Source organism: Dipteris shenzhenensis, chromosome 15 (genome assembly GCF_047967505.1).
Source record: "Dipteris shenzhenensis isolate YYH24624 ecotype China chromosome 15, Dip_SZ_1.0, whole genome shotgun sequence".
Classification (NCBI taxonomy): domain Eukaryota; kingdom Viridiplantae; phylum Streptophyta; class Polypodiopsida; order Gleicheniales; family Dipteridaceae; genus Dipteris; species Dipteris shenzhenensis.
In genome coordinates this window covers 15,833,488-15,856,186 of record NC_141610.1, presented here as the reverse complement: position 1 = coordinate 15,856,186, position 22,699 = coordinate 15,833,488, and the positions used below count along the sequence as shown (strand labels likewise).

Here is a 22,699-nt window from a genome sequence, read left to right as displayed (position 1 = left end):
GAATATTCAATCCCCCATTGCATCTTTGATGTGCAAAGATGATCCACAAAAATTAATATGAGGGCTCTATGGGTGTGATTTGAATGCCAGAAAGCTAATTGATAGCAGACATGAAGCAAGAAATAAACGAACATCATCAAGGCCAAATAAAACTGTATATAACAAGGCAAGATTTATTGGACTATGCAAAAACAGACATGCAATGGCCAAGTAGTCAACTACCAGTATTCCAACTTTCTTTTCCACTTGGTGGGCACCCAGTCCAATTCCTAGCGGCGAGTAACTATCCACCCCAAAGGGTAACCAAGATGACGCACAAGCTGAGTAGGCAAGGCAATTTCCCCAAGTTATATCTTATAATGCCCATATGTAGTGCGCACGCGTGCTAGCACACACATTCAGAGGAGCATCTATTTATAAAAGGTTGTCTTACCGTGCTTCTATTAGCATTTTGGAGGTGACAGATAAAGGAAGTCATTATAAAGGGTATCACCAAGAAGGCTAATAAAAAAACAATCTACATCCTCTTCATTCAATCCACAAGTGATTGTTTAATCATTTTAGTCTCTTCCAAAGGATTAGCCAGAGTCTGTGTGGGTTGTACCTGAATAAGTTGCGTCCTAGCACTATGCCTTCATCAGCATTTCTGAGCAAAAAAGCTTAGAAGAGGTAGTTGACAGGGCACCACACCACTATAAATAGAAAGAGCTATCACAATATCAACCAACCACACATGAAGCTCTCTCCAGGAAGCCATAGCCATCGTCAATGTTTAAAATTGGTTCCATAGTAATACAGATTGGATTGAAGACCATACAAAGCTATGCATCTAATGCATGGGTGATTCTAGATCACATAGAAAAAGCATGTAGTTTCTCCATTGTTGGGTTGTGGCTCTTTATTTCTGAGAGCCTGGCAGGAGCTGTTAAATTGTCTAGACACAGTGGGAGACAATAACAATTGTAACTCTTGAACTGTGACATACTCTATAATCTCATCAAATAACCAACAAAGAATTCAGCTTGATAATCTATGATCATGATTTCCACTGAAAAGAATAAACTACCTTACGATGTTTAATTGCTGATAATAATATATAAGCACACCCTATTCCCCGCCCGATGGGCAGTTTGAACAAATTCCTTCCATCCTCACAATGGACACTCAACCATAGTTACTATCAAACGTGTTTGATTGGGTTACCAAACGTTTGGAAACATTTGAAAAAAAGGCGTTTGGAAACTTCAAACTTTGCTTTGCATGCACAAGTTTAAAAAACCCCACGTTTGAAAAAACGACGTTTGATAAAGACCCTAAAGTCTTTAACTATGCAAATTTACTGCTTCTCACGCCCATATTTGTGTGATAGCATCCGTACCTCCTACATTGACATAGCTCTCCCTCCAATCTCATGACGTGTGTTGCTCTCTAGGCCCTAGGGTTGCATGCTGCAGGCTGCTCTAGTATTAGATGCTACCTACTAGCTACCAGGCTCCAGCTATTTAGTAACTAGTTACTAGTTTTGACATGGGGACAAAATCACTTTCAAGTTTCATATTTTGCAGCTTGCAAGTTGGAAGCTGTTTTTTGAGGAAAAAGGTTTCGAATTTGACTTTGTAATTTTGTTTTCAATTTATGGGCCTAGGTGCCAAGTTCCAAGCTTTGTAATTCAACTCTTTGAGAGCCAAAACTAAAAATGTGACTGGTTTGGCAGTGGTAAGTTTATAATTGGCTTTTGCTTTAAAAGACTACAATTTAATGAAATTTCTAGCTTGCAAGCTGTGTATTATTATTTGCATATTTTTTTAATTAAGATTTTGATATTAAAAAAACGAGCATTTGGATACTCCACCTCATTTTTTCAACCTTATCAAATGTTTGGTAACTCTAAACGTTTGGAACCTCCAAACGTTTGATTGTAACTATGCACTCAACTATAGAACCATCTACATGATGCACAAAATCTCTGGTTGAAAAAGGAATGCATATCGATAGGATCTTGCGCAATTAGTAGTTCGAGAATGATTAAATTATATCTTTTGATTCCTTGCCCAATATTGTGTACAATATAGAGGACCAGAGGATCCTCATCAAACCAGACCTGAAAAGTAGGGTCTCAAATAAGTAGCATGATACATTATTATGCACATGAGCAGAAATTTTCAACATGAACATCTCATGGGTTTTCAGAGTAAAGTCTAGACAGGGCTACAAAAGTAAGATACATGGATTGGGTTTTCAGAGTAAAGTCTAGACAGGGCTACAAAAGTAAGATACATGGGTGATTTGAATGTGAAATCTTCAATGTGATTTGCGTACAAATATCCCAATCGGAAGCATGATCTAACTAAGACTCTTGATTCTCAAAAGAATTATTTGGGACCTCTTACAAAAAGTGACTCCAAAGTTCAACAAACGCTCAATGAGCAATGTAATAATCTGCACATTTCCCTTGGAGACTGTGTTCCCTTTGTTCAGAAACGTTTGTCGAGTTCGCCGCCTCAAGAATGCACAGGTAGCCATCCACAGGTATTTCATCGCACTCTTGTCTGAATTTCGTGTCTCCTCTTTTGGCCGAACAAGTATCATGGGAGACCCATTTGTGCTGAACAATTATTTGCTTTCGGGACATACGGACCCAAATGACTCATTTGATCTCTTGGCATTTGAGCATTCCAATGATCCTACTAGGGCCTTTACCTGTTTAAATCCTCCTCCTCATTTCTCAGTTTTCTCTTTATTTTTCCAGAAGCTCAACCCAATGCCTGTCCCCAGCACTGAAATAACAATACTTAAAGATATCTCTGTGGATGTATGAAAACCTACAGAGAACAATACATTTGCATACATATCAGTACGCAGATTACCTCCAGTTGCATGAGCGAACGAGAAAAGAAAACAGTGTATGCACATTATAGCAATGGCCAGAAGTGAATGACGTTCAAAAACTAAAAGAGCAAAATTCCGACTCTTAAAAGGTGAGGATTGTTGTATGCTTACCAAAAAAGTCAGCAACCATTTTAGAGCCGATGAAACCTAGAACCACCGCAACTGAAGGCTGAAAATGTTTACAAGAATATAAATCAGAAATCTGAGGCACCATAATCTTTCAAGATGCACGATCTGAAATCCTATATTGAAAGGGGACATGTGAATCACTGTCGTTCCACATCTTTTCTACTCTCAATCATACTCTTCAATATATGCTTATGCTGCCTTATCTTGGTGGACTATATTTGAGGTGTTCTGAGCACGCGCATTGATTGCATACATGCACTTATGATCTCAAACTAACACTTGATATATTCTTAAAACTACAAATCAGATACCAATGAAAATCCTATTTTAGACTCTAAACAGTTGGCAAACTTTAATACAAGGAGAACATGTCACTCCCCCTGCTTGCCCCTTGCCCCTCCCCCCCGCCCCCTCCCGGGCTCCTCTCTCCTCCTGCACTGCCTGCCCCACTACTCCAGAAGATCTTCTTCACATGAGGGAGGTTTTTCCGCCACTAGGTTGGGTAAGGTTTTCCGGTCTACTTAGTTGAACTAACTGTGGTCAATCTAACCATCACTGCGAGTTGGTGTGAACCCAGCCTTATTAGGTTGGCTAGCTTGTTTTAAAGAAGTGTGTACCTCACTGCGCCGTCAAAGGCAACTGATTCATAATCAGCTTCATCCAGGTGTCACTGGGAGTCTTATTGAGATTTTCTTTATTCGGTAACACAAGCTGGGCTCCTGTACATTTCTACTAGAGCTTCTTTCTTGGGCCTCAATTGTAGACTCATGGATTCTTGGAGGTGACTTCAAGATGGTCAAGTTGCCTTTAGATAAAAAGGGGAAAGGGAAAGTGACATTCACTCTCTTGAGAGCTCAACTTGGGATACCTTTCTTGACAAAGAGACACAAGGGAGAGAGAGAGAGAGAGAGAGAGAGAGAGAGAGAGAGAGAGAGTGGGTCCTCTCAGTGACAATATGTCGAGTGAGCGGGTGTTCTCAAAATTTCACAATGTGTGTGACCAACTTAGATGATGAGTAGATGCTCTTTAAAACTACACACTACATGCAATCAATGTCACACCGGATACTCAACATAACGAGATCCTACTCTATCCCCTCACAAGACCCCACACAACGAGAGAGAAATGGAAAGATGCCAAGAGACACAAGTTTCGTAGGTATCCAAAAGAGTTGCACAAAGTGTTGAAGCCCTCATAATTGTTCAACGCACGGAGTCGTCGCGAGCCCATTCCGTCCTTGTCAACCACCCAAGATCCTAGTCCTTAAGCACTCCTTGCAATCTATCTTACAACGCGCGGACTCTAGCTCCAAGAATTGAGCCTCAATGCATTCACTCAAACCATGCAGAATGCCAATGTCTACCTCTACATCCGCATCAAGCATACCCCCACTCCGCTACAACCGTCGTGTTCTTGGTCTTACACTTAGAGAATAGATGCGCACCCCAACAATCAAGACGTGGGTACCTGAGCCTTAACTAGGACGTTGGGCACATGGTTCTCACTGGCACATGGCTCCAATGTGTACAAGAGAAAACTGTAGTTGCCTAAAAATTAAACCAATTTCTAAATCGTACATGAAATGAACTCTCAATGAAATTCAAATCCACATCGCAAGGAGAAAGCCTCCAAAACCATGTACAATATGTATGCATGCTATGTGGGGTATGTATGTATACGTACATACGTGTGTGTGTGTGTGTGTGTGTGTCTCTCCACCCTTTGTAAACTGTGTTGATTTTTTCCTTTGGGGGCTTCTGTGTCTCTCGATTTCTAGATCTAGATCCTTTGAATTACACTCCAAAGAATCCATATTTTTCCTCTAAAAATGTGAATAAGACACACAAAGCTACAAGTATAGTTGTCCACATTCAACCCTTTTGAAAATGGTTACCTGGAGGTACTCAAGCTCATCCATACTACTAGATATCAATGTGTAAAGTGACCTCAATCCTGCACAAATGAAAGGAAGGGATTTATACCCGCTGCTAAAAGCATAAAGCCATATTCACAGATGGTCTAAGGTGGCAATGCATCACCTAAAATAGCAAAAATGTTGGATGAGAAAACTATCAGAGGATCTCTGGTGACACCAAACACTGCTGGGATTGAGTCAACCTGCACAAGACAAAAGATGTTAAGAAACCGCAATTATTAAGTCTTCCAAAATTTAATGCAGCATCAAACTTAGCCTGTGATATCACTTTCCACAGATAATCACTCTCATCATCTCAATCTATGTCAAGCTATACACTTTCTTATATGGCACACTATCCCTACCATTCACAAATTGGGCGGCCCATATGAGTGGTTGAGGCTTAATGGCTCCAAATGGTAGAGTGGCACTATGCTCATGAGACAAAAACTTACATTAGAATAGTAAGCCCAAAAATGGGAGCACAATTTCCCAATCCATGAAATTCAAACGACAAACTTTTCATTCACAAGCAACCTAAAAGTTACAACAAATGGCATATAGCAGATGGAGAAAGATTTGGATAACGTTGACATTATCCCTTGGGAAGCTTTCACAATTTAAGTAGAGAAAAGCTTGAATGCATGGCCTTTCCTGTGAGATAGTGAAACCACAGTCTTGTAAACACTCCGTTTCTAGAGCAAATAAAAACTTACACTTGGGATTGAAGCATATTGCCTCTCTAGTCAAGAAAAATATATCCACTACACTACAACAAGCTAGAGAGAGAGAAAGAAAAGAAAGAAAAACTTTGTGAAGTCTTCAAAATACCAAAGGGTGGTCTATGAGATTGAAAATATCAAATACGATGAGCTGAATGAGTGGAGCCACTAAGCGAGATTTGCACCCAAGACAAATACAGATGCAAATACAAATACTAGATATCCGAACCATGGGAGAAGGATAGATCTGCAATGTAGTATCACTGTGACAGTCCTCTATAAGTTGTATGAGGAACCAAGTCCACTGGGCAACTGAAAATGCATAGGAGGGTCTTGACAGATAGGGGATCTGACGGGGATTGGCGCAGCGGAGGGAAACTCAAGATAGGGCCCTGATGTCAGTCAAACTGGGTGGTCCACAATGGTCTTCTTGCAGTAGCTCTCCGTTGGACAAGTGCCACTGTGACTCTCATGTCAAACATGGAGGGAAGATCCCCAAGCCTCATCTATGCATTAACACACTGGTGGGTCTATCACACTCCGGATCTCACCAATGCTATCTCTCTAGGAACTCTTGGTCCGTCTATCCGACTCAAAAAGTTCAGAGATCACTCCCTAAGTAGAGTCTAGCGGATCCTCCTAATCTCGTCTATGTGTCCTTAACAGATGTCCTCTCTGCCGTACAGCCCTGTGAATGAAAATCGCTAAATGTCTGTAATCTATATGAGCCAAGAGGTTGGAGAGGGGTCCAAATCCATCTCTCAAAAGACATTGGTGACAGTCTCGGATCTCATAGTACACAAGACATTTGAAAGAGAAGTGCTTCTAAGACTCAATCTCCTTTAGATCACAAGGGTGCAAATGTGGCTTTCTCGAGGTATGCCTTCAGCCTGTCCAATCTCAATAGGGAGCGGTACGAAATCCTCCTGAACAACTTGTGATAATTGAGCACGATAAATAGGGCCTCAAGGCTATACTGAAAGGGAAGTAGTCTGTCCATGTGGAGTCCAAGGCTCACAAACCATCTGCATGTACGAGAGAGAGAGAGAGAGAGAGTTTATTAGAAGTCTTCTAAAGACCCAAGGGTCTATGAGACTAAAAGAAGGTGATACAACCGATTGAGGGGTGGAGCCCCTAGGCAGAAATCCAACACCCATGACTAATAGAAAAGAAAACCTATAATCATGATCATAACGGTGTTGATACATAGAGAGAGAACTCTCCGAGCTCATGGAGTGGGAGCTGGTGGGAGCGTCAACCCTAGGAGGGAGCCTTGATGTGCGAGGCGGCTGACTGGCGACTAGTGACGCGTGTGGTCTTCCGTGGTCTCCTGGCTATAGCCCTGCGGCGGTGAACAAGTGCCACTGACACTCCTACGGGTTGTGCCTCCAATCTGATAAGCATGGAAGGAAGGTCCCCTAATATGATATGTGCCTCAGTGCGCTGATAAGCATGGCGTGTCTCTAACTCTGGCTCAGTCCTTGCAACTGTTGCCTCCATGGGTCCTGTGGGTCGGTGCTGTCTGGCTTGAAAAACTTAGTGATCGTGCTCTAAGTGGAGTGTGGCTATGTGTCATGATCTCCCCTACGTGCCCTGAGCAACCGCTCCCTATGTCGAATAGCCTCATGGTGGATAAAGGCCACCAAGCATCTCTAGTGTGGGTAGGATAGGAAAATGGGTAGGGATCCAAAACTATCTCTAAAAGACGTTGATAGCGACCTATGATCTTGTAGTACATAGGACACCTAAGAGAGAAAGAAAGAAAGATGTATTACGATCTTCGAGAGGCCTCGCGGGCCTATGAGAGAAAGTACAATATCAAAGTAACAAATGCTCATACAAGCCGCTAGAGGCTTAGGCAAAGGGCTCACTAAGACCCTTTGCTGAGCTCAAAAGTACAAACTCAAACTTAAATACTCAAAACCAAGAACTAATAGCCAAACTCGATCTCAAAGTCAGAGTCAAAATACATAGCCAGGCACCATGGTGGCTCTCCAGTGAACTACGAAAATATCTCGTATATGTGTCTGTCTGATCGTCTTGCGTTGTCGCAGGTGGGCGTGGTCTACGTGATCTCTATATGTAGTGGGCCATCTTAAGAGACATCTCTGGTAGGATGGTCTCCATCAAGTAAAGCTATGATGGGTTGGACCTCCATTGTGCATACTCTCCTCTCGTCCATCGTTGCATCGTGTGTGGCTCCTCCATCTCTGACTGCATCCTCCTTCTCCTTGTCTCATCCCACTGATCCATACTTACCCACACTGACAAAATATGAAGAGGGGAGAGGAGAAGAGTGGAGATGAGGAGAGAGGGCACAACTAAAGAGCACACCACAAATGACTAACTGTACACTAGATTTAGTTGAAAAAATAAAATATATACAAACCCATTTAGGGTTAGGGTTAGGGGATCTAACCCTTTCCTTTATAGCACTCTCTAAGGTTAGTGCTATGCACATATGATCACATGATGGTGCTATGCACACATGATCACATGATGTTGAGCGTGAACTCTCAACACCTTCCCTCAAGATCAACATCATGAAGTAGGCCTTCCCTCAAGATGATGATTCTAGGAAATCGAAGAAGGACTGGACATTACATTCCATCACACCCCTTTAATGGGAATGTCCTTCCTCTGCGTCAAACCAAGAGCTAGTCGATGTTTCTTGAATAGCTCTTTACCGAGTGGTTTTGTAAAGATGTCTGCAACATTTTCTTTGCTATCACAATGCTACAATGTGATGTCACCAAGTAACACTCTTTCTCTAATGAAGTGCTCTTTGACATCAATGTGCTTTGTCCTTGAGTGATATACTGGATTCTTGGCCAATGCTTGAGCTGATTGATTATCACAGTGTATTATTGTTGGCTTTAACTCATCAAAGTAGTCTGTTTCTGACAATAGTCTTCTGAGCCATATAGCCTCACATGCACTTGTAGTGAGTGCCCTATATTTTGCTTCAATCAAAGACAAAGAAACAGTTGGTTGTTTGTTTGACAACCATGATATAGCAGACCAAGAAAAAATGCATATCCATGTGTCGATCTCTTAGTCTCATGATCTCCGGCATAGTTACTGTCACAGTATCCATGCAACCATGGATGACTTCCTCTATATTCTATCCCAAACTGTCTTGTACCTCTGATGTATCTCAAGACTCTTTTGGCTGCATTTGAATGAGACTGTTTTAGATTTACCATAAACTGTGCTAGTGAGCTTACTGCATAACAAATATCTAGCTGAATGATAGTCAAATATATAAGAGATCCAATGAGCTGCCTGTAGTATCTGTTATTGACTGTAGGCTTTTCTGAATCTTTAGTAAGTTTCAAACTCTGTTCCATGGGAGTGGCTACAATCTTGCAATCTGCCATATGAAACTTCTTCAAGAGACTATCAACATACTTGAGCTAACTCATAAATGTGTTATCTGAATCTCTCCAGAACTCAATTCTAAGACAATAGTGCATAAGTTCAAGATCTTTCATGTCGAGCTCTGCAGATAAGTCTTGTTTTAGTTTTCTGATGAAGCTATCCTTGCTTCCTGTCACAATTAGATCATCTACGTATAAAAGTGCAATAGTAATGTCTTCCCCTTGAACTTTGTAGTAGAGAGTATAATTTGCATTGAACTTCATGTATCCCAGATCAGTGAAATACTTGTCGATTCTGATGTATCAACTTCTGGGTGCTTACTTTAAGCTGTAGAGACTTTTCTTGAGATGGCAAACCTTATTCTTTTTTCATGGTTCAACATGACCTGCTGGTTGTTGCATGTAGACTTTCTCGTCTAGATAACCATTGAGAAATGCATTCTTGACATCGAGCTGATACACATTCCATCTGCTGAGTGTCGCTAGAGATATCAAGAACCGTATGGAATCCATCTTTACTACTGAAGCATAAGTCTCATCATAGTCCTGACCATATTGCTATGCAAATCCTTTTGCAACTAGTCTGGCTTTGTATCTTTGAATACCTCCATCTGGATTGTACTTCACTTTGTATACCCATTTATTTGCTATGGTCTTCTTTCTTGGTGAAAGGTCGCATAATTTCTAAGTATTATTCTTATACAAAGCATCCATTTCTTCATTCATAGCAGTTTGCCATTCTGGCTTGTCTACTGCGTCTTAAAAGTACACTGGCTCTTCTGTAGCCATGATGGTAGTCGTAAGAGCATAGTTGGTGGTTTCCACCTGAATTGCTTTGCCTTTCTGAGCATATGTCACTCTGGCTGGAGGTCTGCTTTCCCTAGTAGACCCTCTGAGCTGCTGTGGCTCTGCTTGGGGTGTTGCTGACAATTCTTGCTCTTCTTCATCAACCTGTTCTGTAGATGACTGTGAAGTCGATGCTTCCATTTCCTGTGCAGGTGAGGTTTCCATTCTGATTCCTCATCAAAGATTACATCTCTGGAGATAATGACCTTGCGGTTAATGGGATCATACAATTTGTATGCTTTGCTTTCTTCACTGTAGTCAACCATGATGCATTTGCGTGACTTCACATCCAATTTCCTACGATGATCATCATGTATATGGGCATATGCTATGCAACCACATATGCGGAGATGCCCAATGTGTGGCTTATGTTCAATGAATGCTTCATAAGGAGTCATATCTTGTATCGGTTCAGTAGGAAGCCGATTAAGCAAATAGTTTACTGTGACTATTACTTCTGTCCAATATTGATTCGGAAGATGCTTTTCACTAAACATTACTCTAGCACTGTCTGCTAAAGTCCCATTCTTCCTTTCAGCTCTTGCATTCTGCTGAGGAGTATCTGCATATGTGAATTGTCTTCGAATGCCGTGATTTCTGCAAAAGTTCATGAATGCTGAAGACATGTATTCACCTCCTCTATCTGATCTCATGACTTTGATCTTTCTGCCTATTTGGTTTTCTACCATGACTTTGAATTCTTGAAATTTGAAAAACACTTCAGATTTCTCTTTTAGAAAATAGACCCAACAATATCTGTTGTAGTCGTCTATGAAAGTCAAGTAGTAAAGTGAACCATTGATGCTACGGGTCTAGGCATAACCCCATACATCTGTATGAATTAAATCAAGAATACCTCGTGCACTAGAGGTACTTATGCCAAAGTTAGTTCGCTTTTGTTTGCCGAAGCAGCGTGCTTCGCAAACTTTTCTAAGAAATTATAGCTTTGAAATCCAATTGCCATATTTTGATTCTTGAGATCTAACAAGTGCTTGAAGTTGACATAACCATATCTGTTGTGCCATTTTACGGATAGTGGCATCTGTTACGATTGAGTTGACATGGCATGCTTTTCTGGTACTATAGCTAGCATTATGTATAAGCATCCTTCCTTGACACCTTTTGTTACTAGTTGACATCTTTTGAATTTGTCTTTGATAGTGCATTCATCTCCGTCAAAGATGACTCGATAATTGTGTTCCTTCATTTGACCTACTGACAAGAGGTTCTTACTGAGCTTTGGAACATAGAGCATATCTTTCACCAATCCTTTCGTACCAATGAAATTATTCATAGGGATAAAACCTGTCTCTTGAACCGGATTTGATGTATTGTCTGCTGTGTAGATGACATTTTTCTGACCTTCTAATAGTTTCATTTCTGTGAACCATTCCGAATGATTTGTCATGTGAGATAATGCACCGCTGTCGATATATCAAGTATCATGTTCCACTTGGTCGACTTGATAACTGAAATCCTCTTTAGGATTGCAATCAGTGTCTAGGTACACTGTCTAGGTACACTGTATCAGTTAGCTGCATTTCCTCGCTTGCAAGAAACATATTTCCATGTTCATTTGCAAAATGACTGTGACTAGAATGTCCACCACGATGATTTCCTCTGCCTCGATTGCTGCTGTACTGACCGCCTTGGTCGTACTACTTCTTGCGGCAATCTCTTTCATAGTATCCAAACATGTGACAGTAGTTGCACTAAATGTTTGACACATTGGTGGATGTATTCCCTCGTCCTTGAAATCTTCCTCGGTTGGAATGATTTCCTCTTTGCTTATTCTAATTTTGCTGATGTTGATGCTGACTTTGATTTTGTTGCTGATGATGACCACTTCTCTGGTATGATCTACCCATGCCTCTGCTTCTGTCTGAAGTTGTGAATGCCTGATCATTAGAATGACCTTTACGTGCTTGAATTGCCTGAGTTATGAGTTCTTCACCAAGTAGAACTGACTGAAGTTCTTCCAGTGTCGAAATTTGCCGTTGAATGATAATACTCTGGACTAGATTCTCGTATCTCTCTCCTAGTCCATTCACGATTACTTGAACCATTTCTGCGGGGTTCATAGTCTCTCCTGCTGCTGCGAGTTGATTGTTCTAGTCTTTTATCTGAAGTACGTAAGCATGACCAGTTTCGTTGCTGTTGCGAAAACTCTGGTTGATCCGGTTTCTCAGCGTGAGAATCCTGGATGTGTTCTTGGACTCGTAGAGAGCTACGAACATATCCCATGCTTCTTTTGATGTCTTGATTGTGTTGAGCTATCCTAGCATGACATCTTGCACATTCCGCTTGATCGGATGATAGGCGTACTTGTCTTTCTTATACCGTTCTGTCTGAGCTCGGGCAATGGCAGGATCTGCTACACGTGCAAAAATTGTTTGTGTAGCTGTAGATGCCGTTGTAGATCCCGCTGCTAGTGCTGTGACAACAGGTGAAGTAGAGCTACTCGTGGTTGGATCGTCCAATGGTCTAGGTGTATACACATTGACATACTCCCATTTGTCCTGAAGTACAAGAATGGTCTCCATTCAGTATTTCCATGTACCATAATTGGAGTTGTCTAACTTAGCAGATGCCTCCAAATTGAGGTTGCTAGTCATAGCCATGGTGCAAGAAATGCTCTCAAAAGTGTCATGAAAATCCCTGTATGAATCAAATGCAAAATATACTAACTGTGCTAAATGAAATCTCTGAACCGTCGGTGAAGATAGAACTGCAATATATACAATCTGATTTGTATTACAAGGCTTGTGGCAATGATGCCGCGAATAGCCAAGAGGCTTTACAAGGCTGAAATGATGTGCACAATGCCGTGAAATAGCTGTGTAGGCTTCACAATGGTGGCATATGTGTGTGAAATCAAATGCTATCTGCCCACTAAAACAATCTGCAATGTCTTTAAACTCTCTGAAGTCTGCTCACTGAACTGATGAACGTAAGGTTTTAGATAATGTAATGATGTGAAACCGTATGTGAGCGTATGGACTAACTCCGAGTAGGTAGTAGTCGAAAATTTCGGGCATGGCTTAGATTGGCAACTTGGGAAAATTCAAAGCGTCCCCTCTACGGCGATCTAGTCTACTCTGATCTAGATCTATACCAACCGTCGATCGATGAAAGAATAGCAAATAATTCATTTTCTTTTGTTTAGATCTATACCAACCGTCGATCGATGAAAGAATAGCAAATAATTCATTTTCTTTTGTTCTTTTTAAGTGCTGGGTCAGATGCGTCGATGTAGAGGCTGATGTGCGTGTAGGAAGTGGTTTTGTCAACGAGGCTCAAATGTGAGTGTAACTTGCGCTGAAATGTGCGCGTGATGTGACGAGCGCATAGAGCACAAAAAAACAAGTGACTTTCCTTTTTGGAGCGCCCTCAAATTCTTCTTGGATCAAGAGATACGACTTGATCTAGGTGGAGGGACAAAAGGAGTGAAAATGTGCTCAATGATGATGTGTCACTATGAGTCACATGCAGTGATGATGTGGCACTCTGCCTAGCAAGAGGTGTGCCATTGGAGCCCTGTGCTGAGGTGGCACGAGTGGTCACATGCAGTGACTGTGGAGCACTGTGTGTACCTGCAAAGTTCCAGTGTGCCACATGGCACTGATGATGTGGCAGATGATGATGTCAACAAAGGTGACGTGGCAACTGATGATGTGGCCAAATGGCGTGGCTATGCTGATGTGGCACAAGTGATGTGGCAATGATGATGACGTGGCTTGCTGACGTGGCAACCAGTTGATGACGTGGCAGTTGTGACTAAGGTGATGACGTGGCCTATGTAATAAGGTGCCACGTGGATAGAGCCGGTTGTGCCACGTGTCAGTGGGTTTGACCAACCCTTGGTAATAAGGTTGGGTGACCTTGGATAAGAGTAAGGCCACATGTCGGACTATAGGGCACCGAAATCTAGGAAAGATTCCGACGAAATCCAAAAAGATTCCATCTTCTACGTCATTTCCGTGTGATCGCTGGCTTTGGAGCGTTGATGCGGGGTCCGTTCGCTGAGCCGAGTCTGTGGACGGATCGCGGGAGCAACAGGAGCTCTATTAAAGGCACAAGGCTGGAGGATCGCTGTTGCGCGTTAGGAAGCCGTGGGTAGAGCTTTGGCGTAGATGGGCTAGGAGCTGGCTCGTTGTTGGGCCTTGCCCTGGCATTGCTGTTGGCGGCAACTTGCTGTAGAGAACTAGCTTAGGCGTTTGGAGCGTCGGGTGCCGGGAGCCTGAAGGCTGGAAGGTTGAGTTGGAGAAGCCGCTTGAGGGTGCGCCGGCGTTGGAGCAATTTGAAGCTGTATGAAGGCCTTGTAAGGAGTCTAGGTCGCTCGTAGGTGAAGCTTTGAGCTCATTGGTGAAGAGCTATTTGATGAGGAAGTGATTAGAGGTTGCATAGGAGAGGTTGATGCAGTTCATAGGAGTTATTGGAAGAGCTTCTCCGCTGGAAGACTTTGTTGCTGCGTGGAAGACTTTGGAGATTTGTAGAGAGTCGTGAGCAAGGGGCTTGTTGCATGATGGCCGTCTATAGGTCTCTGCTGCAAGGTCGATGGAGAGCTGGTTGTAGATGCACCTTGAGTAGTTGGAGACCTCCCTTGAAGGGAGAGCCAAGCTCCCTATAACTCACAACACTCACAACAGAATGCTCAAGAACCACTCACATTCTCTCTACTTCTCCAAAACTAAACAAGGGTAACCTCTATCTCTCTTCACAAGAAGAATGAATCTAGATCTCTCTCACAACTCAAGAAACACTCAAATGAACTCTCTCGAAAATTGATAGACGGAAATTTTCTCTCTCAAGTGACGGAATGAATGGACGGAAATTCCTCTCACATGGAAGGAAATTTCTCTATCACTCAACGGAAGTGAAAGAACACTCAATCTCTAAATCTCTCAAACACTCTCTCACGCTCTCGCAAGGATCTCGATGTCTCAGCGGAAGACAAGGGAGCTCTAATACCATGACAAAATATGAAGAGGGGAGAGGAGAAGAGTGGAGATGAGGAGACAGCACACCAGGTGTAGGACTGTACAATCTCCACCGGCTCTCCTTGGCAGGTGAAGCTATGTCGATGAAGTGTTGGTAGTGACTCGTGAGGTGTTGAAAATTATAACCTTGGTTTTGCCAAGGTTAACTATCAGCTCTCTCTCTCTCTCTCTCTCTCTCTCTCTCTCTACCAAACATCTCTAGGGCATCTAGATCTCTCTGTAAGCCTGTTGCCAAGGTTAACTATCAACTCTCTCTCTCTCTCTCTCTCTCTCTCTCTCTACCAAACATCTCTAGGGCATCTAGATCTCTCTGTAAGCCTGTTGCTGAGGAGGATAGAAGGACTATGTCATTTGCATACAATAGTATATGTATCATTAGATCGGCCAGCTCTAATCCCTCACCTCCCACGTGGTCTATGAATGTCGTGATCTCATCAATATATAGCCCAAATAGTGTCGATGAGAGGGGGCATCCCTGCTTCACCCCTATCGTGTTGACGACCTACCCTGACAAGCCTCCAAAGGCACAAACTCTTCCTCTAGCTGAGTCGTATAGACTCATCACCCCCCAACTCATGACATCTGGAATCTACATTTCAAGGGGGAGAGAGAGAGAGAGAGAGAGAGAGGAACATTTTAGGGAAAAAGAACAAGAAAGTATCAATAACTTCATGCTTTCACTGTCAGTTGTGCAACATCTTCGAAGATACAAGAACTCATGTAGATTAAAGGGAAGAATATAGCCCATGGCTAAAAGCTTAATCACAAAACAATGTAACAAAACTGTGACACATTTCTAAATAAATGTGTCATTCAATGAAGCATAGACCAGGCACTCAAAGTCTGCCCATGCCTTTTCAAGGCTCAATCAACCTTGTACTTGTTAATGCCCCTAGCCCATATGCCTTAGGGAGCCAGCATCAGTTAGCTTGTGTTTGAGTAGCTCATAAAGCCCTCAAGGTTCTTGGTAATCCAACGGATGACAAACAGGTGGAAGTGGAGAGGTAAGAGGAGGCTTTGCATTGTAGTGAGGGAGATGCTTGATAATTTGTGCATCTCACATAAAGATAGCCTTCAAAAAAGGATATACGCTGACATTATAGATCCAAGACATTTACCATACTCAGCCTTTTCAATGTGAAGTCTTTCGAGGTTGACGTCAGCTATCCTTCTATGCACGACTCTATATGATGATTTCTTATGTGGAACGTGTTCTGTCTATATCACTTTGCCATCACATGCATATAGGCTTCAATGTTTGCTACCTAATCCCACAACTCTCATAATGGATACTTTGTAGTAGCATTTTCATACAAGCAAGATTCAAATGGTGCCATTCCCTTGGATATCCCGCTTGTAAGCATTTGTGATTTCAACGAGACCACTTGTGGACTAATTTAATACTGAAAACCAATCCCCCCAACTTCTCATGTACTCTTTTTATTACTTTGCAATCATGTAGGTCTCAATTTTTGCTAACTAATCCCACAACTTTCATAAATTGATGTTTGTATTACATTTGTGTTTCACATTATTCCTGACATCACATAAGGCTGAAACAGAAACCGAGTCCTCTAGAAGACCTAGCACATATCTACGCAGAATTTTCATGTGAAGCAACATCCAGATGGTGCCATCACCTTGATATCCAGCTCCTTAGCATTTGCAACTCCTGCAATACCACTGGTAGACTAATTTATTACTGAAACCAAGCCACACAACTTGTCATGTGCTCGTTGGTATTAGAATCTATCAACCATAAAGCTTAAGTAGTGGTGTCTACGACTAAGCACCTCTCATCTGATTCTGCTCCCATGCGATCCTGGCTTCTCCTCAGGAGCAAGCTGATTCTCATGTAAATTTGAGTGTTTCATCACCATGATAATCATACACCTGCAAATTTTGTGGCCCCTTACGAATGGACTGTTTGTCACATTCAAGAGCATCAAATTGCTGTCCCACAAATACATTAAAGGTATTTAATTGCTGTCCATCAAATGATAGCATAGACATATGAAGCATTCCTAAGAAACTTGTGTTTCCTCTTTCCACATCCAGGGCTGCACAAGGTTAGTCATCGATTCCCTGTGTTGCGTTAGTTTAGTATCTTGATAAAAAGAGCCAAGCATCTATTGCATTGCATGCAGCTGGATATAAGTTGCCATGTTCAAGCTATAGGTTGACTATTCGTATGGCTGTGCCAAAGAGTTTCAAGTAATTGGCATAAGATACTTGTCCTATGTAGTCTCACCAATGGATGCCAAGTACTCGCTTGCTTCTTTGAGCTTTGGTGAAATGAGTCGAGAATGAATCTCCCCTCTCATCCTCAAAGAGTGAACCCTTTTTTAGAGGTGCAAAACTCAACCCTCATTGTGTTGTAGTGCAATATTTTCCAAGATTCTATTAAAGTCTCGTACAATTGTTAATATGATCAATGAGGGAAAATCAGATATTTGTAATGGCTTCTGCATCCTCTTGTCTCCCATTCTTTGATTCTCTCTTGGCATTTTTTAGAGGCTTTGTGGATGTGCTTGTAGAACTCAGAAGTTTTTGCTGATGAATAGCATCTTCATTATTTCCACACAACTCAACTTCTCTTTCACACGAGGCATGTGATTATCAAAGTCATGCCTGCAAACAAATGCTTTACCAAATACTATTGTTGTCAGAAACAGAGCGATCCCTTTGCCAATTGTCTAGGTGGACTTGTTGACATCACCAAAAACAAGATTAAGCACTTACCAAACACGAAAAAATTCACCTTAGAATGCAAAAGGCCTTTGCTAGATACCTCAAACTGCTTTGGTTGTATTTCCAAACTTAGATTTAGGAAATTAGGGAGTTAGACTGTGATCACTTATTTGTGGGTTGAAGTTACCATAAGGACAATTAGTGGACTAAGACATAATTAGAAGCTAACCGGGGGTGGCATTAGTGCTTCTAGTAGCTTCACAATGTGAACTGTCGATGATACATTATGAGCAAGGTAGCGTGTCCCTCAGAGCGTAAGAGATTTTAGCTTGTGAGGTGGGCTAGAGACACGTCATTGTGTGAGGCATCTGTCGGATTGTTGATTGGTTCAAAGAGGCGCTGAAGCACTCGCCAACGCAGTAGCTAACGATCTGTGCAATTGTTATTTTTTGCTAACAGGCTATCTATTTGACGGCTCATTTGGGCTGACCACGTTAATAGAAACCCTTTGAGCAAACAGCCAATGGTGGAGGTGATGTCTAGATGTAGCTCCTATTGACGGACATCTTGAGAGATAAATCGCTAGCAGAGGCCTACACTACATGCATCACCAAGGTAGGCTTTCCCGATGGATGCATGCAATACAGTATTTCTTTGTTGCTTGACCACAGCATCATGCCAGGTTTTACGTCAAGTGACGTATGAGTGGTAACCTGTGGTACTGAACAATGTATTAGCCACGATCCTGTGGTGCTGAGCAATGTCTGAGCAGCAAATATTGTGGTGTGCTGAGTGGCATATACATGTTGTGGGTTACAGAATGATTAGTCATTTACTACTGCGGGTCAGATTGAGTAGTAATGTGTCATTCACTGAATTAATTTTGCCAAGTATGTCTCTAATCCCCTTCTTTTCCCCATGAGAAAGACTTCTATTAAGTATGAAAAATACCCACGTGAGCAAGCTCAAAGCAGAAATATTTTATGATGTGCATGAGGAAACCACCTGAAATAGGGAACAGAAAACTCAAAATGAGCTGGAAAGAAACCGAGCTTGAGGCTGTAAGTGCCACCTCAACCCTGTTGTAGTCTCCAAGGGGGAACCCCTCCATTCCCTAAGGAATATAACCCTCCTGGCTGAGGCTGCCCAGGAAGAACCCTGCATGTTCGCCCAACTGGCTATCAGTGTGTGAACAATGTCAGAACAAATACTGGCCAGGGTGTGCGTCTAAGGCCTCTGTGCATCTGGCCCTCCAAATCTGCCAAGCATTGATGCTAGCCCGTATCTCCCAAGCAGTATCCCCATCAGCATGTACTGGTCTATAGCGGGAGATAGGCACATCCTCCAGAGAGCAAGTCTCGCGACTAGGAGACATCGAATCGATATGGCCCAAGAAGCATCTTGCCACTCATAGAAGATCTGAGGCCCTGACAGGGAGAGCCAAGCCACCGATTCGCATGTCATGCAGAAACGAGAAAGAGCAAAAGTATTGAGGACCCTGGCAATTCCCATCCAAATGGCTCTTGCATGCTTGATGTCCCATAGACAATGATCAATCGACTCATCACAGACGAGCACCTAGCCTCTAGGACAAGTGGGGTTCTGCCCCAAATCTAGACCTCCACCTGTTCATTGCAACACCTCCATGAATAGAAAGCCAAAAAAATATCGGGATCTCCAAAGCCTCCGCCCTGCAAATCAGCGGAAACCTGATAACTCTCCCAATGAGGGGCCCAAAAAGGTCTCCAACCTCTACAGCTGATATGGAACTTCCTAGCATTACTAACTGTGTAACCAAAAAAAGGAAGGCTCTTCTCTTGGTTCCCTACAACAATCCATTCCCACTCTCTGGGGTCCCACTGAAGAAACTTTGTGGGGACTCCTCCAAAGAGCCACAACCTCCAAGAACCCGAAAGAGAGAGATGAGGGTGTGGATCAATACGCCATGCAGAGTCCTTGCCCTGATCCAAAAAGCCTATGATCCTGATAGGCTGAAAAGGCATGTCCAAAAGAATATCAATAACCAGCCAACCAGCTGCCTGTATATCAAAACCAAGGCATCCTTGTGTGCTCCCAAAAAAGCTATAACCTGGAGAGAATACCTATCCACGAGAAAGCCCCCATCCACACGCAGCGAACAACAGGCATATCATCTGTATCCACCCAATCAAGGGGAAGGTCTGCATCAATCTGAAGTATCCTCCTTACACATCCTCTGAGGTGGCTAACCGTTTGCTGTTGACGAACATCTCAAAGTCTCTTTAAGGCTTTCCAAGAACCTACGAAGGCAGCGGGGCCTCTCTACCACCTAGACAATTGCATATAGTGGGACATACTAAGCTGCCTACCATGCTCATCAAGTATACTGTCATTCCACATAATCAGTTGCTTGTCAATCTCTTCGACAAAGGAGGGAGGAACTCTCTAAAGGATACTTTTGAAGCAGGCCCAAGCCTTCAGAATCGCAACCCTAAGCGGGGAGGAAGGAGACTTGAGACGGGCTGAGGTGAAGATCCATCTGGTGATGTCCATCCAATCTCCCCCCGAGGAGGGGCTACAAGCCTGAATACCATGAATGAAGAATTTTGTCCAAGGCTCATCCCCAAGCATAAGTCCTCTAACCACAAACTTGCAAAGCAAGGCCCTGCATTGCAAGTTTGGATCTATTATGTTTAGACCCACCCTTCTGTGTGGGAAGGATCAAGGTGTCCCAAGCTACTTTGGCAATAGTGTAGTGCCATCTAGCCCGCTCCATAAAAGATTCCTGAAACCTGGTTCACAACCACCACACTGGATGCAAGGTCCAATCTAGCTGAACTCCAAAAAAGGAGTTTTCTCCTAATGCTCTCCAACATACGAGCAAACTGCAGCGAAGAAGAGATACCCAAACTAACCTGGCATCTTGGGTATCTGGTTGACACACCCCTTTGAATCCATGTGAAATCCGAATCAGCCCCCCAATTTGGAGTGTCATCGTCACAGATCCAAAAGCCATTGGACTTGTTCCGATTGATGTGAGCACTTGCTGCAGTACAAAACAAATCCAAAGCTGTCCTGAAGGAAGTGAGAGTCTAAGGAGAGGCCTCCAAGAAGATACCAGTGTCATCCGCTAACTCGTAATCCATGAGGTCCTCTTCCCATCTGAGCAAAAGTCTACGGCCAAGAATGTCAATTCGAGACCTGAGAAAATGCTCATAGCCTCAACCAAAAAGAGGAAAAGAAAAGAGGCAAGAGGACGGACTGATCTGGAAATCTGAAGCTTGTCTCCCCTAACCCCTCCTATGAGCACTTGGTTGTGGGCTGACTTGTACAATGCTGAGACCCCTCTTATCCATGCATTTGAAAATCCAAAGTGATGAAGGGTGCCTTCCAAGAAATCCCAATCTACCCTGTCTTTTTCAAAGTCTAGGAGTAGAATTGCAAGTTTTTGACCACTTTGCATGGCCCACTCAGAAGCTTCCCAAAAGGAGAATATATTATGAAAAATGCCTATTCTAGAGTGGCCTTGTCCAACTACTCTAGAAGATCTGCAGATATTATTTGGTCTCTTGGGCTTTTTACCGAATATTTGTCTTGCAATGCCAATGACGGATCAGCTTAAGGAAAAATGGAAGTATTTTTCCCTCAATTGAGGGAGCTGAAAGAGGTTTTCAGCTCATTAAACGGATGGTAGGAACTGCCCCAGTTTTGAAAGTAATTGATCCAAATGAACCTTTTGTGCTTGAAACTGATGCAAGTAATAGAGCAGTGGGTGCTATGTTGATCCAGGTTGGACTATGGTAGAATTTTAAAGCAAGAAACTCAACCACACATTGGCCACTATTTGGACAGACATAGTACATACCTTCATGGCCATCTGGGTGAGGATGCAGGGTCTTCGTGTGGAGTCTCCTCTAGAATCAGAGAGATCAAGAGGTACCTGGAGAGACCAGCATGGCTGTGACAGATGGAGCTGGTTATCAGGAGCAGATGGCGATGTATCCAGAAGTAACATCCAGCCTGGAAGAGGCTGATTGGAAGCAGCAGACATGGCGTGATATTCCAAAAGAAAGTCGCCTACAAGGAGGAGCCTTGGGCGAGGTATGTGGGCAGGGTAATGACCTGCAGCAGGTGCTGGCAGCAGGACCAAGATGGCGAGGGAGCTTGCAGAAGCAGCTGGCCAGTAGGTGGACTGGTAGGGCTGGTCAGAGCCAGCCTTCCAGGTCGGCTACAGGGCTGAACTGTAGGGGCTGGGCCCCGCAATATATTGGAGAGCATATGCCCTGATTATAAACCCCTGGAAGAGGGCAGAGAAGTCGGCCAGGAGGAGGAGAGTGAGCCGACCAGGTCGGCCAATAGCAGGCCCTGGGTCCGTAGGTTTCTCCAGCCCCTTGGGCCTATATAAGGGGGGCCATTCAACCCTCACTTCTCATCCAACAGCTTCAGCAGAGAAAGGAGCAGACAGGAGCAGCCTGAAGGCACTCCCTTGGGCCTCATCCTGGAAGTAAAGGAGAGTATAAGGTGTGCTGCAGACTGAGCTCTCAAGGGCTGGACCTTGGCTGTCTTCTAGGGCAGCAAGGTGTTGTGATCTAGACGAAGAGTCTACATACGCTCAGGTGAAGTACACGGACTCAGGGTTCTAGAGGAAACTAGCAGATAGAGAAGGACCTTTGGTAAGATCAAAGGACCACACCATTGGTGAGACTCTAGATCTATCTCTTTTGTTGTGTCCATAGTTTTGGACAGAAATCTATTGCTTTGGTGGATTCTATATCTGGCGATGTCTACTGTCTATTTCCTAATCTGCACATATGTGAAGCACATAAGTTTAAGAAGTTTGCGATTCCACTCCCCGCACACACTGTGTGAGCTCCTGGGCTATTCTTCAGTCTTCTGCTGTGTGTACCCTCTGTTGGTCGATTTCTAACACAATGTGTAGGAGGGATGAACCTGGGAGCTGTCCAAGGTCTCTGTGCATCTAGACCTCCATATATGCCATGCTGATATGCTCGCCAAAATCTCCCAAGATGTATCAATTGATCCATGTGCAGGTCTATAAGGAAGTATCGGAACATCATCCAAGGAACATGCCTCAACTACTTGTCGAAGAACCCCATAAAGCCCAAGAGAGGTCATGTCTCATATAGA

General features: G+C 43.1%; 1 protein-coding gene across 1 annotated transcript in view; it reads right to left on the bottom strand.

The window, feature by feature from the left end:
- Positions 1–2,232: 2,232 nt before the first annotated feature.
- Positions 2,233–22,699, bottom strand: part of PDE149 (integral membrane TerC family protein) — a 61,967-nt gene continuing 41,500 nt past the window's right edge. Inside the window, exons 12-15 of the mRNA XM_087385877.1 lie at positions 5,058–5,136; positions 4,913–4,971; positions 3,001–3,058; positions 2,233–2,822 (exon numbers count right to left, since the gene is read on the bottom strand). Coding sequence (XP_087242003.1) covers positions 2,719–2,822; positions 3,001–3,058; positions 4,913–4,971; positions 5,058–5,136 — 300 coding nt within the window. The 3' untranslated portion in view covers positions 2,233–2,718. The remainder of the gene's footprint in view (positions 2,823–3,000; positions 3,059–4,912; positions 4,972–5,057; positions 5,137–22,699) is intronic.